At 43.5% G+C, this 18,380-nt stretch overlaps 1 protein-coding gene across 1 annotated transcript in view; it reads right to left on the bottom strand.

Moving 5' to 3' along the window:
• LOC120021232 (metabotropic glutamate receptor 2-like) overlaps nt 1–14,876 on the bottom strand; it is a 62,899-nt gene extending 48,023 nt beyond the window's left edge. Inside the window, exon 1 of the mRNA XM_038964905.1 lies at nt 14,331–14,876. Within this exon, the coding sequence (XP_038820833.1) occupies nt 14,331–14,876 (546 nt within the window). The remainder of the gene's footprint in view (nt 1–14,330) is intronic.
• Nucleotides 14,877–18,380: the final 3,504 nt, after the last annotated feature.

Here is an 18,380-nt window from a genome sequence, read left to right as displayed (position 1 = left end):
GGAATATAGTGCATCACTAATCAACACACAGCACCCGCATGGCTTATGATGAGAAATAGCGCGAATGCTCCCTTAACTACTCACTGAAATGTCGGTGTCTGTGAAGGCAGCACAGACATGCCTTTGTAGTGCTGAATTATAGGGGACATATTGAAGAGCGCAACATGTGGGTTTATCACTAAGATATGTAGGAATCCTTTCTTTAATGAGATATTATGGTATTTGACGTCCATTTCACACCTGAATAAAGAAGCCACATTTCCTTAACAGGCCAAAGTTCATCCATGAACTTCTGTCAATTATCTCTAATGTCATTCAAATATACATTTAGAAATGTAGTCATGAAGATGTTTGAGAGAATGCCAAGAGTATGCAATATGTCATCAAGGCAAAGGGTGGTTACTTTTAAGAATGTCAAATATAAAATATATTTTGATTTGTTTAACAATTTTTTTGGTTACTACATGATTCCATATGTGTTATTTCATAGTTTTGATGTCTTCTATTATTCTACAATGTAGAAAATAGTACAAATAAAGAAAAACCCTGTAATGAGTAGGTGTCTTTTGACTGGTACAGTATATTATTATATATATACAGTGGCTTTGGAAAGAATTATTTTTCCACATTTTGTTAGGTTACAGCTTTATTCTAAAATGTATTAAATCGTTTTTTCCCATCATCTATCTATACAAAATACCCCATAATGATGAAGAAAAAACAGCTTTTCATTTATTTTTGCCAATTTATAAAAAAATTAAAACTGAAATATCACATTTACATAAGTATTCAGACCCTTTACTCAGTACTTTGTTGAAGCAGCTTTCGCAGCGATTACAGCCTTTAGCCTTCTTGGGTTTGACGCTACAAGCTTGGCACACCTGTATTTGGGGAGTTTTTCCCATTCTTGACTGAAATAGCCAAACTGAAATAGCCAAATCCAGTAATTCGAAGTGGTGTCCGCATACTTTTGTGTATATATAGTGTAATTCTGTGGACCAGACCAAGTTGAATTAATACTACAATGATTTTTTTCCACAGAAAACGAGCCTAGCTGCTTAAAATGAGAGTTAATTTAGTACAATTCTTAAAAGCTTGTTTTGACTTTTCTGTTGCTTATTCTTTAGATGTTTGGGGCTGCTGGTGAACCATTATGTGCAGGCATAATCAAAGTGTCACTGCACTAGCACACCTGCCAGAGTCTTTATGGTGTCTGTAGCTAGGTTTCCATCCAATTTGGCGACAGATTTTTAGGCGAATATTCTAAAATCTGCATAAAAACAACATGCTAATTTCCCATCAGAGTTGTGTTTCCATCAAATTGACTTGTTCAGGATAAAAGTCTGTGCGTAAATATGTAGTGCACATAAAAATAACTTTTGCGGTTAAACTCCCATGTACCGAATAATAAATACAAGTTAAATGGATTTTCATCGCATTTTCAACTCTAGGGCTACTGATGGTTTTGTCATAAATGTTCCATAGGTATAGCAAATGTGCCCACTCTGGTATTGGCACGTGCACTTTAGCCAACAGCTCACAGATACAGTGTGGGTATAGCCTACATGATGAGATTATTATGGACAAAAGTGCAAGATGGCAAATCAAATCAAAGTTTATTTGTCACGTGCGCCGAATTTCACCTTAAGGTGAAATGCTTACTTACAGGCTCTAACCAATAGTGCGAAAAAAAGGTATATGTGTGTGTGTGTGTGTGTGTGTGTGTGTGTGTGTGTGTGTGTGTGTGTGTGTGTGTGTGTGTGTGTGTGTGTGTGTGTGTGTGTGTGTGTGTGTGTGTGTGTGTGTGTGTGTGTGTGTGTGTAAAGAAATAAAACAACAGTAAAAAGAAATTTGAAAATAACAGTAGCAAGGCTATATACAGACACCGGTTATTCAGGCTTATTCACTGAAAGGAGCATCAAGCTCAACACCATGCATTTTCACCACCCTGTGAAGTTCATCATTATTTAATCTATCACCTAATAAACTGCATACTTTCCCATGATGTTGTGACATTTTTCATCCGACGTACTTTACTCGCATAAAAATATTGGATGGAAATCTAGTTAATGTCAAGCCATTTTGAGGATGCTGAAATTATATTTTGGACAAGCGTATGCATGCCTACAGGACTGGTTGTGTTTATGCCACATATAAAAGGGAATACATTTTAAAAGTTAAATGACAACTATTTAGGCTATATTGAAGCGTTCTAGGTGTGCGAGGAATAGCCGCTCGGGTTGGAGAGGAGGTAGAGCACACGTTATGCTTTTGAGAATAACTGGGCCTGCCAGGAGCTGTGGCCAAATTATTATAGGATGACTTGGGCGAATGATGATCCATAACAGACAGCACATCTAAGTAAAATATCGAATAAAAGTACAAATACATCCAGACTGGCCTGCTACTATGTCTTTCTGGACATTATAAACTGTAGAGAGTAGACCCACAAACAACTGATCCAAATGGAATGAAACATCCAAATCACAGGGCTTGTGTGCCATTATTCAAATTAGCATAGAGTAGAATTTTGCAATTATTCATTGCATTGTGGTGTTGTAGGCTAGTCTAAGTAGGATAATTGTATTGTCCCTAAACACTATAAATAGGGGATCTTTTTGAGCTGCATGTCTCATGTCTTCACTGTACGTTCCTCTGCAATGATCCACCTGGCCTTTCAGCTTTCTATCAGCTATTCCTATTTGTTCTTGTGGATTAAATTGATGTAGCTTTGAATGCTTTTATGTGTGGTATGATTGCTAGTTAGCCTATTGCAGATCTGGACAAACGATCCACCAACCACTATTGTCAACATAGACAGTTAGACTGGTGGACTGTATTGACCTGTGGCATAGTAACAATTAGTGTGCGGAAAGCGTAGTGCACAAGGGAAGAAGCAAAACACATTGATATAGGGAAGGCGCATGCAAGCAGATGAGGACATTTGAAATTTGATTTGACTGGATAGTGCCAATACAATACTGAAATATTCACGGTAACTTGATGCCTAGAGCAATGAAACACAGTACAATACAATGAGTAACTAATAAACTGTAAGAAAGTTATTTCTACAGTATTTTACTGTAATTACAAGAGATTAGAGTAAGCAGGTTGGCTGAAGTCATTTGCATATTACATCATATTAATGAATACTAGGGGTTTTTTAGTCGCCAAGATAAAGCAAAGCAGTGCGACAACACAGAGTTACACATGGGATAAACAAAAGTACAGTCAATAACACAATAGAAAAATCTATATACAGTGTGTGCAAATGGAGTAAGGAGGTAAGGCAATAAATAGGCCAAAAGCAGCGAAGTAATTACAATTTAGCAAATTAACACTGGAGTGATAGATGTGCAGATGATGATGTGCAAGTAGAAATACTAGTGTGCAAAAGAGCAAAAAAAGTAAATAAAAACAATATGGGGATGAGGTAGGTAGTTGGATGGGCTATTTACAGATGGGCTGTGTACAGCTGCAGCAATCAGTAAGCTGCTCAGATAGCTGATGTTTAAAGTTAGTGAGGGAGATATAAGTCTCCAACTTCAGCGATTTTTGAAATTTGTTCCAGTCATTGGCAGCAGAGAACTGGAAGGAAAGGTGGCCAAATGAGGTGTTGGCTTTGGGGATGACCAGTGAGATATACATGCTGGAGCGCATGCTACGGGTGGGTGTTGTTATGGTGACCAGTGAGCTGAGATAAGGTGGAGCTTTACCTAGCAAAGACTTATAGATGACCTGCAGCCAGTGGGTCTGGCGACGAATATGTAGCGAGGGCCAGCCGACGAGAGCATACAGGCCGCAGTTGTGGGTGGTATATGGGGCTTTGGTGACAAAACAGATGGCACTGTGATAGACTGCATCCAATTGTGTTGGAGGCTATTTTGTAAATGACATCACCGAAGTCGAGGATCGGTAGGATAGTCAGTTTTATGAGGGTATGTTTGGCAGTGTGAGTGAAGGAGGCTTTGTTGCGAAATAGGAAGCCGATTCTAGATTTAATTTTGGATTGGAGATGCTTAATATGAGTCTGGAAGGAGAGTTTACAGTCTAGCCAGACACCTAGGTATTTGTAGTTGTCCACATATTCTAAGTCAGAACCTCTAGTTTGGCGGGCGGGTGCGGGCAGCGATCGGTTGAAGAGCATGAATTTAGTTTTACTAGCGTTTAAGAGCAGTTGGAGGCCACGGAAGGAGTGTTGTATGGCATTGAAGCTCGTTTGGAGGTTTGTTAACACAGTGTCCAAAGAAGGGCCAGATGTATACAGAATGGTGTCGTCTGCATAGAGTTGGGTCAAGGAATCACCCGCAGCAAGAGCGACATCATTGATATATACAGAGAAAAGAGTCTGTTCGAGAATTGAACCCTGTGGCACCCCCATAGAGACTTCCAGAGGTCTGGACAACAGGCCCTCCAATTTGACACACTGAACTCTATCTGAGAAGTAGTTGGTGAACCAGGTGAGGCAGTCATTTGAGAAACCAAGGCTGTTGAGTCTGCCGATAAGAATACAGTGATTGACAGAGTGAAAAGCCTTGGCCAGGTCGATGAAGACTGCTGAACAGTACTGTCTTTTATCGATGGCGGTTCTGATATCGTTTAGTACCTTGAGCGTGGCTGAGGTGCACCCGTGACCAGCTCGGAAACCGTATTGCACAGCGGAGAACGTACGGTGGGATTTGAAATGGTCAGTGATCTGTTTGTTAACTTGGCTTTCGAAGACTTTAGAAAGGTAGAGCAGGATGGATATAGTTCTGTAACAGTTTGGGTCTAAAGTGTCACCCCCATTGAAGAGGGGACAACCGCGGCAGCTTTCCAATCTTTAGGAATCTCGGACGATACGAAAGAGAGGTAGAACAGACAAGTAATAGGGGTTGCAACAATAGCGGCGGATAATTTTAGAAAGGGAGGGTCCAGATTGTCTAGCCTAGCTGATTTGTACGGGTCCAGGTTTGGCAGCTCTTTCAGAAATCTGCTATCTGAATTTTGGTGAAGGAGAAACTGGGGAGGCTTGGGCAAGTAGCTGCGGGGGGTGCGGAGCTGTTGGCCGGGGTTGGGGTAGCCAGGAGGAAAGCATGGCCAGCCGTAGAGAAATGCTTATTGAAATTCGATTATCGTGGATTTATCGGTGGTGACAGTGTTTCCTAGCCTCAGTGCAGTGGGCAGCAGGGAGGAGGTGCTCTTATTCTCCATGGACTTTACAGTGTCCCAGAACTTTTGGAGTTAGAGGTACAGGATGCAAATTTCTATTTGAAAAAGGTAGCCTTTGCTTTCCTAACTGACTGTGTGTATTGGTTCCTGACTTCCCTGAAAAGTTGCATATCGCGGGGACTATTCGATGCTAGTGCAGTACGCCACATGATGTTTTTGTGCTGGTCGAGCGCAGTCAGGTCTGAAGTGAACCAAGAGCTAAATCTGTTCCTAGTTCTACATTTTTTGAAAGGGTCATGCTTATTTAAGATGGTGAGGAAATTACTTTTAAAGAACAACCAGGCATCCTCTACTGACGGGATGAGGTCAATATCCTTCCAGGATACCTGGGCCAGTTTGATTAGAAAGGCCAGCGTTTAACAGTGATGAGGGGTAGTCATTTGACCGTGGATGCATAACGGATGCAGGCAATGATCGTTGAGATCCTGATTGAAAACAGCAGAGGTGTATTTGGAGGGCAAGTTGGTCAGGATAATATCTATGAGGGTGCCCATGTTCACGGATTTAGGGTTGTACCTGGTGGGTTCCTTGATACTTTGTGTGAGATTGAGGGCATCTAGCTTAGATTGTAGGACGGCCGGGGTGTTAAGCATATCCCAGTTTAGGTCACCTAACAGAACGAACTCTGAAGATAGATGGGGGGAAATCAATTCACATATGGTGTCAAGGGCACAGCTGGGAGCTGAGGAGGGTCTATAACATGCTGCAACAGTGAGAGACTTATTTCTGGAGAGATTCATTTTTCAAATTAGAAGCTCGAACTGTTTGTGCATAGACCTGGAAAGTATGACAGAACTTTGCAGGCTATCTCTGCAGTAGGTTGCAACTCCTCCCCCTTTGGCAGTTCTATCTTGACGGAAAATATTGTAGTTGGAGATGGAAATCTCAGAATTTTTGGTGGCCTTCCTAAGCCAGGATTCAGACTCAGCAAGGACATTAGGGTTGGCGGAGTGTGCTAAAGCTGTGAGTAAAACAAACTTAGGGAGGAGGCTTCTGATGTTTACATGCATGAAACCAAGGCTTTTACGGTTACAGAAGTCAACAAATGAGAGCGCCTGTGTTATATCACTTGCACATCTAGAGGACTAAACAAAGGCTTCCAAACTGGCCTTATTACAGTGCAAAATAGATCTGTAGAATCGTGGAGGCTTGATGTGCATTCCCGGTAATACACGTTGTGCAACCACAGTAAAACGAGTCCTATATCATCATGACCTGAAGGACCGCTCAGCAGGGAAGAAGCCACTGCTCCAAAACCGCCACATGGGGACTGCACATGGGTACATAGATCGTACTTTTTGGAGAAATGTCCTCTGGTCTGATGAAACAAAAATAGAACTGTTTGGCCATAACGACCATCGTTATGTTTGGAGGAAAAAGGGGGACGCTTGCAAGCCGAAGAACACCATCCCAACCGTGAAGGACAGGGGTGGCAGCATCATGTTGTGGGGGTGCTTTGCTGCAGGAGGGTCTGGTGCACTTCACAAAAGGAAGGAACATTATGAAGGAAAATTATGTGGATATATTGAAGCAACATCTAAAGACATCAGTCAGGAAGTTAAAGCTTGGTCGCAAATGGATCTTCCAAATGGACAATGACCCCAAGCATACTTCCAAAGTTGTGGCGAAATGTCTTAAGGACAACAAAGTCAAGGTATTGAAGTGGCCATCACAAAGCCCTGACCTCAATCCTATAGAACATTTGTGGGGAGATCTGAAAAAGCGTGTGCGAGCAAGGAGGCCTACAAACCTGACCCAGTTACACCAGCTCTGTCATGAGGAATGGGTCAAAATTCACAAAACTTATTGTGGGAAGCTTGTGGAAGGCTACCCGAAACAGTTGACCCAATTCTGACCCACTGGGAATGTGATGAAAGAAATAAAAACTGAAATAAATCATTCTCTCTGCTATTATTCTGACATTTTACATTTTTAAAATAAAGTGGTGACTGACCTAAAACAGGGAATTTTTACTGGGATTAAATGTCAGGAATTGTGAAAAAATTTAGTTTAAATGTATTTGGCTAAGGTGTATGCAAACTTCCGACTTCAACTGTACTTTTGTTTCAAAGTAGATTTGTTTAAGACTACCAAGAAACACTGACCCTGATTTAAGCCCACTGCAGTAAAAAGTTAAAATGTGTAAATGAGCAAGTGATTCTTTCTCCTTCCACAATATTTGTCCACAATGCACCATCATTTACATTATGCTGCAGTAAATATATAGCAACATAGCAGTACTTTATTGTTGAATTGTATTGAAAATTACTAACAGTGAATATTCAGGGTCCCAGCCCTGAATGCTGATTGGCTGATAGCCGTGGTATATCAGACTGTATGCCACGTGTATGACAAAACATTTCTTTTTACTGCTCTAATTCCGTTGGTAACCAGTTTATAATAGCAATAAGGCACCTTGTGTCGTGCCTAAGAACAGCCCTTAGCCGTGATATATTGGCCATATACCACACCCCCTCGTGCCTTATTGCTTAAATATATCACAGCATACAAACTGATAATTAGTGTTTTATATGGCTTGCACTTTAGGCCTTAACAAAGGCCTCTAAACGGACAGTGACTACAAGGCAGACAGATCAAAAGGACATGGCTAGCCACTCAACCATTAAAGGTTTGAGACTTTCTGCTACTCTGATCTGTCCCCTATATATATTTCCTTGTTAGGGAACCACTACCACATATCACTTAAATTGGTACAGCACTCTCACTAACGGGTGCAACAATATAGCCACCTATAAGACATGCCTTAGAATATGCTATTGCGTGAGAAACAATAATACCATGCATTAGTGCTGAGCGATTAGTGCTTTTATGAGGTCGGTTCGATTTCAGATCGATTATTAAAAAATTATCACCGTTTTTGATTTTGCTTTCAATTTTTTTTTTACATAAATTGAATGCTGTAACAACACAGAATAGAACAATTAATAAAAGTCCCATGAGCGTAGTGACTGCCCATTACCTCATCACTTATTAACCATAATTTATTCACATTACCTTACTTTAATAAAATATTTCAGTTGTTGTGTATATTACATTTGTTTTATTTGATTACTTTATTGTTTCATTCCAAGTCATCATCTGATCTCTATAGAGCTGCTGCCTATGCTGTCTGACAAAATCACTATTTTGGTAGTTCTTCAACGTAAATAGGGCATTTATGACTGCTGAATACCAACTATCAATCAGGTAAAGGTACCTCACGAAGCAACTGCTCTCTATCCCTCTCGATCGCACATTCTTCATTTCTTTTTTACATAGCAGTGGTAAAAGAAACACAGATCAGACAATTAGGCACACAATGGATTTTGGTCATTGTAGTTAATTACCAGGTTTTCTGCACTAAATTATGTAGAATATTGGCCTGTTGGAAACTCCCTACTACATCGCACAGTATGGGCTTGATCTGATTTATCTCTAGAGAAAACTGTGTAATGTGTGCATTGAGCTCACAGAAAATTCAAATAATTGAACCGACGTTGGTCAATTAGTTAATTTCAGTTAATCGCTCAGCACTACCATGCACCCACTAGTGTTCAAAAAGTTTTTGGTGATCCAAAAATGTAGTATGGTACTCTATTCTGAATGACAATAATGATGTGCGCTGAGAGTCAGGAAGCAAGTTCAGGGAGTGAGCGTTTTAATAAATAAAAACAAAATTATACAAAAAAAAGAAACACGAATAACACACAGACATGACACAGGAACAGAAACAATAACGCCTGGGGAAGGAACCAAAGGGAGTGACATTTATAGGGAAGGTAATCAGGGAAGTGATGGAGTCCAGGTGAGTCTGATGACGCGCAGATGCGCGTAACGATGGTGACGGGTGTGCGCCATAAGGCGCAACCTGGTGACCAAGAGGCCGGAGAAGGAGCACACGTAACAGTACCCCCTCCCTGACGCGCGGCTCCAGCTGCAGGACGCCGACCAAAATGACGATCCCGGGGATCAGGAGCGGACCGGTCACCTCTGCTAAGGCACGGGGAACCTCTCAGTCCAGCTGAGACACGAGAGCATGGCGACTTAAGAGTGCCGGAGAGAGAGCATACGTGATGGTACCCCCTCCCCGGCGCATTTTGGCTCCAGCCGCAGGACGCCAACCAAAGGGAAGATCCCGGGGATCAGGAGTGGACCGGTCACCCCCACTGATGTGCGGCAACCTGTCGCCGGCTGGAGTGCGGGAACCTGACAGACCTGCTGAGGCAGGGGAGCCTGGCAATCTGTCTGAGGCATGAGAGGCTGTAGCTGCTCCCGGACCCGACGTCATTCCCACCGAAACAAAAACCACTCCCTGATGCTTCCCTTAGGTGAGGCGTTATTCTATAATGATGTGCGCTGAGAGTCGGGAAGCAAGTTCAGGGTGTGAGTGTTTTCATAAATAAACACAAAATTATACAAAATAAAAAACACGAATAACACGCAGACATGACACAGGAACAGAAACAATGATGCCTGGGGAAGGAACCAAAGGGAGTGATATATACAGTGGGGCAAAAAAGTATTTAGTCAGCCAACAATTGTGCAAGTTCTCCCACTTAAAAAGATGAGAGAGGCCTGTAATTTTCATCATAGGTACACTTCAATTATGACAGACAAAATGAGGGAAAAAAATCCAGAAAATCCCATTGTAGGATTTTTAATGAATTTATTTGCAAATTATGGTGGAAAATAAGTATTTGGTCACCTACAAACAAGCAAGATTTCTGGCTCTCACAGACCTGTAACTTCTTCTTTAAGAGGCTCCTCTGTCCTCCACTCGTTACCTGTATTAATGGCACCTGTTTGAACTTGTTATCAGTATAAAAGACACCTGTCCACAACCTCAAACAGTCACACTCCAAACTCCACTATGGCCAAGACCAAAGAGCTGTCAAAGGACACCAGAAACAAAATTGTAGACCTGCACCAGGCTGGGAAGACTGAATCTGCAATAGGTAAGCAGCTTGGTTTGAAGACATCAACTGTGGGAGCAATTATTAGGAAATGGAAGACATACAAGACCACTGATAATCTCCCTCGATCTGGGGCCCCACGCAAGATCTCACCCCGTGAGGTCAAAATGATCACAAGAACGGTGAGCAAAAATCCCAGAACCACACGGGGGGACCTAGTGAATGACCTGCAGAGAGCTGGGACCAAAGTAACAAAGCCTACCACCAGTAACACACTACGCCGCCAGGGACTCAAATCCTGCAGTGCCATAGGGAAGGTAATCAGGGAAGTGATGGAGTCCAGGTGAGTCTGATGACGCGCAGGTGCGCGTAACGATGGTGACAGATGTGCGCCATAACGAGCAGCCTGGTGACCTAGAGCCGGGGAGGGAGCTCACATGACAATTACAGTAATTTACTGGCAGCAATTTGCCAGTAAGTTCCTGTAAAGTTTCAGGACAAGGTTTGTAGAATTCCTATAATACAATATATTAACGTATTCTGTGCGGTACAGCATTCTCACTCAAGGGTGCAACAAATAAAGTCTCTTACAAAGCATGCCTTAAATATGTTAATGACACAGACTCTCTTTCCCCGCTCACAACATTTTCCCACAATGCACCATTTCCAGTATTTTACTGTGCATTCTACAGTGCTTCAGTGTTTTAATTATAGAAAGGTCATACAGTGTGCTGTAAAACAAATGGGTGGTATTTTACTGTGCATTATACGGTAATCTACTGTATTCAGTTATATAATATCATACTATTGATTAATACAGTAAGTTACTGATAAAATTACAAAAACAGCTAACAGTGTGGGTAAGCCTGTGTGGAGCCTTCAATGGCGTCACAGGCCCTCGCCTCCACACTACCTCCCAATCTGTGTCTGTGGAACACCATGACACCCACTGGCAAGTCCCTGGGCCAGATCCACCCACAGATCACATCGGACTCTGGGACACAACAACACCACCATGCGTCCGGCAGGCTGCAGCAGCACCAACCTTCTCATTGTAACCAGTCCAGTTCAGACTCCCAGACTCAAACTCCCCAGTCCCATACCTCCAGTGGGGTGGAGGCAGCCATGTTCCGGTGCATCTCCATGGTAATGGGGACCTTTAGCAGGGGATTGTGAGGTGTCCTGTGGCCTGCCCATCTCCCTGGAGACTTCACACACATCAGACGTGACCACCTGGGGGTTCACACGGGGAGGTCAGATACAATGACCTTTCACACGGCCTGGACGGCCCAGACATGGACTCTAGTCTGACTCATCAGGATTATACAGGGAGTGCAGGACAGACAGACATGAGAGGAGAGGGCTGAGGAGCCAAAGGCTGCAGAGTAGTAGAACATGCAGCTCGTGTGAACGATGCCCACACACATTCAATACTCACTTTACCTGCATATCTCTGAATAACATAATTTCAACCAATGACTGGCTGCTACATTTCATCCATCACCATTGTCTGTCTGGCTCAATTTGACAGCCTATTAGGAGCACAGGAAATCATTGTTTATGTGGCCATCAATCAGTGTTTATGAATTAGACACCGCAGTCCGCACCACAATGTGAGCCTTTGCAGGAATTACAGTAGCGGTAATTGTGGTGACAGTACAGTGTGTTTGCGAAGCGCTGTTCCACAAACCCAAAGTGCTTAAAAATACATGAATGATAAAGGAAGTGCAATACAAGGGAAGATTAGTCTTAATAATGTAGGGCTAATTTGCTCAGCACACAAAAAGGAAGGCTGAACAAAACACTCAATAAAGCACAGACAGTAGTGTCAGAGTGAAGGTAATGACAGATTCACACTCCCTGGGACCCTATGTAGAGCGGTCCAAGCCAAGTTCAATCAGTCCTAATAGATGGGGCCTTGTTCATCAGACAGACACCCACAGGCCCACCGGCTCAGCACTACAACACAGAAAGTGAGAAAGTGCTCCTTCAGGAGCACAAACAGATCAGTTACCAGGCTATCCCTTTCTCCCTCTGAGACTGTGTGTAGTCTAAGTACAGGGTAGAGGTCATGTGGTTAAAAAAGTGTTATCCAAAGGCAAGGGGCACCGTCAGGCAGGCCGGTGGGTCTATTCAACCCACTGATAGATTCCGTGGAGCCACTGTGGGAGAAGCTGGGGCAACCATGAGAACAGAAACGGGTAATAGCAGCTCTATAAATTACCACAGGACAAGGGCATGCTCCCTGAAAGGAGACAGAAGCCCCAGATAGTCTTTACCAAAATTATACCTCGTTCATCAAGCCTACGTATGTTTGCATGTCCTTTTTATCCCATACCTCCTCACAGGCCCTATGAGGTATTTATGTTTGTTTTGGAGGAATACACAGAACAATAGATTGGAGTTAGCACATTGCTGTATTCAGTCTATTTTCTAAATTAATTACTTGTAGTGGAGTCTCCAATTCTGCTCTGGTGTTTTGATAATGGCTGATCAGTGCATGAACACCGCAGTCGCTGGATCCCCTCTCTCAGCACGAAACTCATCATTAAGGAATAGTTCAAATATTGCTCAAATCATGAGCACCTTTTCAACTATGGGGATTCCCGGCGATGTCATCAGTATCTACAATTAAACACTGTGACGCACTCACTAAGGCACCCCAGAGAGTGAGCCTTCCCAAACTTTTTTACATACCTTCATGGCATACTTTTATCCTGACATATGGGCATATCTCACGCAGAGAGCAAACCCTCCCCCTCTGGGTAGAATGGTCCAATTTATTATTCATCCAGCCCTCCCTGTCTCCCAAGTAGCATAGGATGCAGTCATTCTGCCTATGAAGCAGAGGAGAGGGAAGGAAGGAAGGAAGCCACCACAGTAACTGGCTGGGCCCCAGCATACTGAAGTACAACCACTGGAGGAAATATCCATGCAGGCTGCAGTGATTAAATCTGCTATTTTAATAATGCCTTGGACCCTAATTGAAACCCATTGGTGGTCTGTGGATGCCCAGAAGGTATAATGGCATGTGTGATGATAAGCCTGTTATACTACTGTGGGCTAGCCAGAAGGTAACTACAGTATAATCATTGAGTATGGGGAGGTATCACCTTAGGCTAGAGAAGTTCCTCTGACAGAGCTGGGAGTTGGCTGATGTGTGTATGTGAGCATGTAAATACGGGTGATTGTGTGTAGAGTGTGCAAGTGAATGTCCACAATTATCTATGACATGCACGCACGCACACACTCTCTCTCTCTCTCTCTCCCAGTCTGGGTGCTACGGAGCGTCTCCTCTCACAAGGCAGTGGCTTTATTAAGTCCCAATAAACGTGGGCCCAATTAGTCAGGCAGGTCACTCAAGATTGACTTTGAAATTGGACGTCCATCCATGTCCCCAGGAAGTCGGGAGATGCCTTCAAACCCGCCACTAGGGGCAACGTTGAGCGCTATTAACATCAAATAAGCTTGGGTTTTGCTAGGGCAAATTGGTCAAACCGTGAGATCTTGTTGCAATTAGTAGGCCTTTCATCACGTCAGTGTGAGGAGCTCGCCTTGCTTCACCTCACCAGTCAGCCGTTACTGATACTATTGTTACTACTACTGAGAGTAATCATGATGTCACTAGTCATCCTGTCAGCCCGTCCTCCTCAACCCAACATCTGCAGCGTGTTTGCATCTGACAGGCCCACTGCTGGAGTTTGAATTACCAGGGAAGAGAGGAGCTCCTCCAAATGAGATCAGCCAAGCATACGGGCAAACAGGTAAACAGATCTGGCATGCGGAACCCATACTCATTAAAGCTACTGTGTTAACATCTCACTAAACATGGAGCACCGTAATTGCATGCCAGTACTTTAAATAAAGAGAGAAAGTTATATGATCATCAATCATTGTGTACCTTCTCTATTCTATGGAGTGAAACGACGGCTATCTGGACTGTAACATAGATTTATAGAACAGTCAGTGCATCAGTATTTACCAAGCATGGGTTGGGATTGCTCAAAACCAGAGACTGGGAGATACTAAATAAACTAGGAGCAATTCAGAGTTTTAAAAAACGTATCAGCTTTAGAAAGTATCTTTAGCAAGAATCAAGAAAACTCTCAGTACTCATATCAGCAACCATAGTTAAGATCCAAGTTCGAACCTATAGAATAGAGCAACATAAACAAATATCTTTAGAGTGTAGAGTCAGTGCTGTACCTGTATGGAGACATCACTGTAGGAGCCTCCTATCACCCCAGAGATGGCCAGAGGGACGTCGTCATGGATGGCGTAGGAGCCGTCAGGGCAGGTGTACTCGCTATCATCCACCTTGGTGAGGGAGGCACGGACAAACTCCAGGGACTGCTCCAGGGCGTAGGTATCCTTAGAGCAGGTGTCCAGGATGTGGGCTCCCAGCCGTATCCCCGGCAATAGGCGCTCGTCCTTGTTGATCTCGTCCAGGGCTAACAACATGGCCTCCAATCTCTGGATCCCTCTCTGAGCGTTGATCTTCCCACAGTCCTCGGCACCCTCGCCCTTCTGGTGCACAGGGAACAGCCCTCCTATGATCAGGTCCCCGTCCACTGTGATCTCCCTCTTGGTGTCCGTATTGAAGCCTGACATGGGGAGACCCAGTGGGGCTTGGGCCAGGAGGGACAAACATACAAACAACAGGCAGAGGTGGGAGAGGTGGAGGTGGAGGTGGAGGTGGAGGTGTCGAGGCAGGGTGTACAGCCCCAACCCAGGAGACCTCCCTGGTGACATGGCCCTGGGCCCTGGGTGAGTCTGATCACTGCTGTCGGGTGTTTCTCTTCCTCTGGTTCTCTCTGTTCTCTCTGGAGCTGGGGAGGGTACAGTAGGCTAGCAAGGAACAGAGCAGCGTGGCACGGCGGCACCAGATCTCAAAGCGCCAGTGTTTTTGTTCTGGCTGAGGCCATCTCCTGCATCAGGTTATGGAGAGTACAGCCTGTGGATCAAACAGAGGGGGAGTCAGTCAATGCTACAATACAACGAGACCTTTGTTTCACACACATACAGTCCAAGAAAATCAAGGTGCCTGGGACACATTCTCATTTCCATATACATCATATTTACGAGACAGTCAAATGTGTGTTGTATGATTCCAATTCCAGTAAAATTAGTGTTGTATGATTCCAGTAAAATTTGTGTTGTATGATTCCAGTGACATATGTGTTGTATGATTCCAGTAAAATTAGTGTTGTATGATTCCAGTGAAATGTGTGCCATGTGATTCCAGTGAAATTTGTGTTGTATGATTCCAGTAAAATTAGTGTTGTATGATTCCAGTAAAATTAGTGTTGTATGATTCCAGTGAAATTAGTGTTGTATGATTCCAGTGAAATTTGTGTTGTATGATTCCAGTGAAATTTGTGTTGTATGATTCCAGTGAAATTAGTGTTGTATGATTCCAGTGAAATGTGTGCCATGTGATTCCAGTGAAATTAGTGTTGTAAGATTCCAGTAAAATTAGTGTTGTATGATTCCAGTGAAATTAGTGTTGTATGATTCCAGTGAAATTAGTGTTGTATGATTCCAGTGAAATTTGTGTTGTATGATTCCAGTGAAATTAGTGTTGTATGATTCCAGTGAAATTTGTGTTGTATGATTCCAGTGAAATTAGTGTTGTATGATTCCAGTGAAATTTGTGTTGTATGATTCCATTGAAATGTGTGTCATATGATTCCAGTGAAATTAGTGTCTTATGATTCCAGTGAAATTTGTGTTGATAATAACTGCTGTAGGATGCAGGGATAGTCACTGGATAATGACACATTGACATAAAAGTGATAATAGAACATTTCTAATAGTTACACATGTACAATACTACATAGGCTAATGTATATTAACTTACTACTTCCATTCTCTTGTGACATGCAACTATATTCATGATGCAGCATGCTGGCCCTTTTCCCATTCTAAATATGTAATATTCAACAACATATCTTTTTTTAAATGACTAGGGGTCTGTCAAGTCATATAGCAGGATAATGTGACATAATCATCGGTTTCAAAGCCAGAAGGCGACTACACAAATAGGAAATACCACTAAACATGCTGATGTAGGACGCCACAGAAGTCCCTGGTTTTATATATAGTAACCTATATTAGGGAGAAATGTGGCTCTAGCTTCTTTGCACAGGTGTATAACATGCATATATAGGGTGTGTGATGTGAGAACAGTGTGTACGGAGGACGCTGGCTGGATTCTCCAGAGTGTTTTCTCATGTCTGAGTTCTTAAGCAGCTCGCTAGCGACCGACCGCATCACTCCCCCATGGTGAATGGCTTCCTCTGGAATACAATGTGTTTGTCTTCAACTGTGCCTGAGGGGCCATGTGACTGTTCTGGTGCGAAACTCTCTCCATCTCTCCATTTCTAATCTTCCTCGCTTTCTCTCTCTCTTTCCCTCTCTCCATCTAGTTTCCTGTTTGACCGCATGCCTCTCATTGCAGGGAAACGAGTCCACAGCTGTTTGTTGCACACGCAGGCAGGCGCAACACACACACACACACACAAAATGTAAAAAAAGGTATCCCTTGGGGAACACTGTCAAAGCAAATGATGCAAATGAGACAGATTTAGCAAACACAAACGCATACATTGTCATACACACACTCACAAAGAACTGTTGAAATGTCCCTGCAGCAGTAGCTGAAGACTTATTTTCCCCTGATGGATTGAATCTAAACACTGTTTCTACTGCATAAGATTATTCCTACTTCCTGCAGACAATTTTGCATAAATATCATGATATTTACATTGAGAAAGTACTGTAGTGGCGGATTTATAACAACCACAATGACATTGTGATTACTCATTCACAGCTTTGTTTCAGTTCTTTCTATTTTTGTCCAACTGAAACCAATGAAAACCAAGATTGCATACAAATAAATGTAACCAATAGTTGCACAGAGAGGCTGGACTGAGGGCTTGTAGGCCTGTTGTAAGGCAGGTCCTCACCAGACATCACCTGCAAAAACGTTGCCTATGGGCACAAACCCACCATCGCTGGACCAGACAAGACTGGCAAAAAGTGCTCTTCACTGACGAGTCGTGGTTTTGTCTCACTAGGGGTGATGGTCGGATTGGCGTTTATCGTCGGAGGAATGAGCGTTACACCAAGGCTTGTACTCTGGAGCGGGATCGGTTTGGAGGTGGAGGGTCTGTCATGGTCTGGGGCGGTGTGTCACAGCATCATCGGACTGAGCTTGTTGTCATTGCAGGCAATCTCAACGCTGTGCGTTACAGGGAAGACATCCTCCTCCCTCATGTGCTACCCTTCCTGCAGGCTCATCCTGACATGACCCTCCAGCATGACAATGCCACCAGCCATACTGCTTGTTCTGTGCGTGATTTCCTGCAAGACAGGAATGTCAGTGTTCTGCCATAGCCAGCGAAGAGCCCGGATCTCAATCCCATTGAGCACATCTGGGACCTGTTGGATCGGAGAGTGAGGACTAGGGCCATTCCCCCCAGAAATGTCCGGGAACTAGCAGGTGCCTTGGTGGAAGAGTGGGGTAACATCTCACAGCAAGAACTGGCAAATCTGGTGCAGTCCATGAGGAGGAGATGCACTGCAGTACTTAATGCAGCTGGTGGCCACACCAGATACTGACTGTTACTTTGGATTTTGACCCCCCCTTTGTTCAGGGACACATTTTTCCATTTCTGTTAGTCACATGTCTGTGGAACTTGTTCAGCTTATGTTTCAGTTGTTGAATCTTGTTGTGTTCATACAAATATTTACACATGTTAAGTTTGCTGAAAATAAACGCAGTTGACAGTGAGAGGACGTTTCTTTTTTTTCTTAGTTTTTATCCCTACTAATTACTAACATGTTTCCCCAATTCAACTCAAAGGTGAACTGGTTGACCATGCTGATCCAAATTCTTATGTCCACTGCCCCTCCCCTCTGGTCAGTAGGGAGGCAGAGCCAGACCCTGGTTGCATCCCAAATGGCACCCTATTCCATGCATAGTGCACTACTTTTGACCAGAGCACTATGGACCCTGGTCAAAAGTAGTGCACTAGGGAATAGCCTTCCATTTGGGACACAGCCCCTGTAGAGCAGCAAGGCCCTGGGTGTGGAGCTGTGTGAGGACCCAGACCCAGAGTGGTTCCAGTAGAGATGGATGGATGGGTCCAGAGGAGGGGCAGCAGCCAGCATCATGTCACTCTCTCCTCCATCCTCCCCTGGGTTTAATTAGCCACACTACAGAGGAGGAAAGGGAGCAGTTTATTGGAGCAC

Source organism: Salvelinus namaycush, chromosome 2 (assembly GCF_016432855.1).
Source record: "Salvelinus namaycush isolate Seneca chromosome 2, SaNama_1.0, whole genome shotgun sequence".
NCBI lineage: Eukaryota > Metazoa > Chordata > Actinopteri > Salmoniformes > Salmonidae > Salvelinus > Salvelinus namaycush.
Note: the sequence above shows the minus strand (reverse complement) of the source record. Positions and strands in the feature narration are given on the sequence as shown.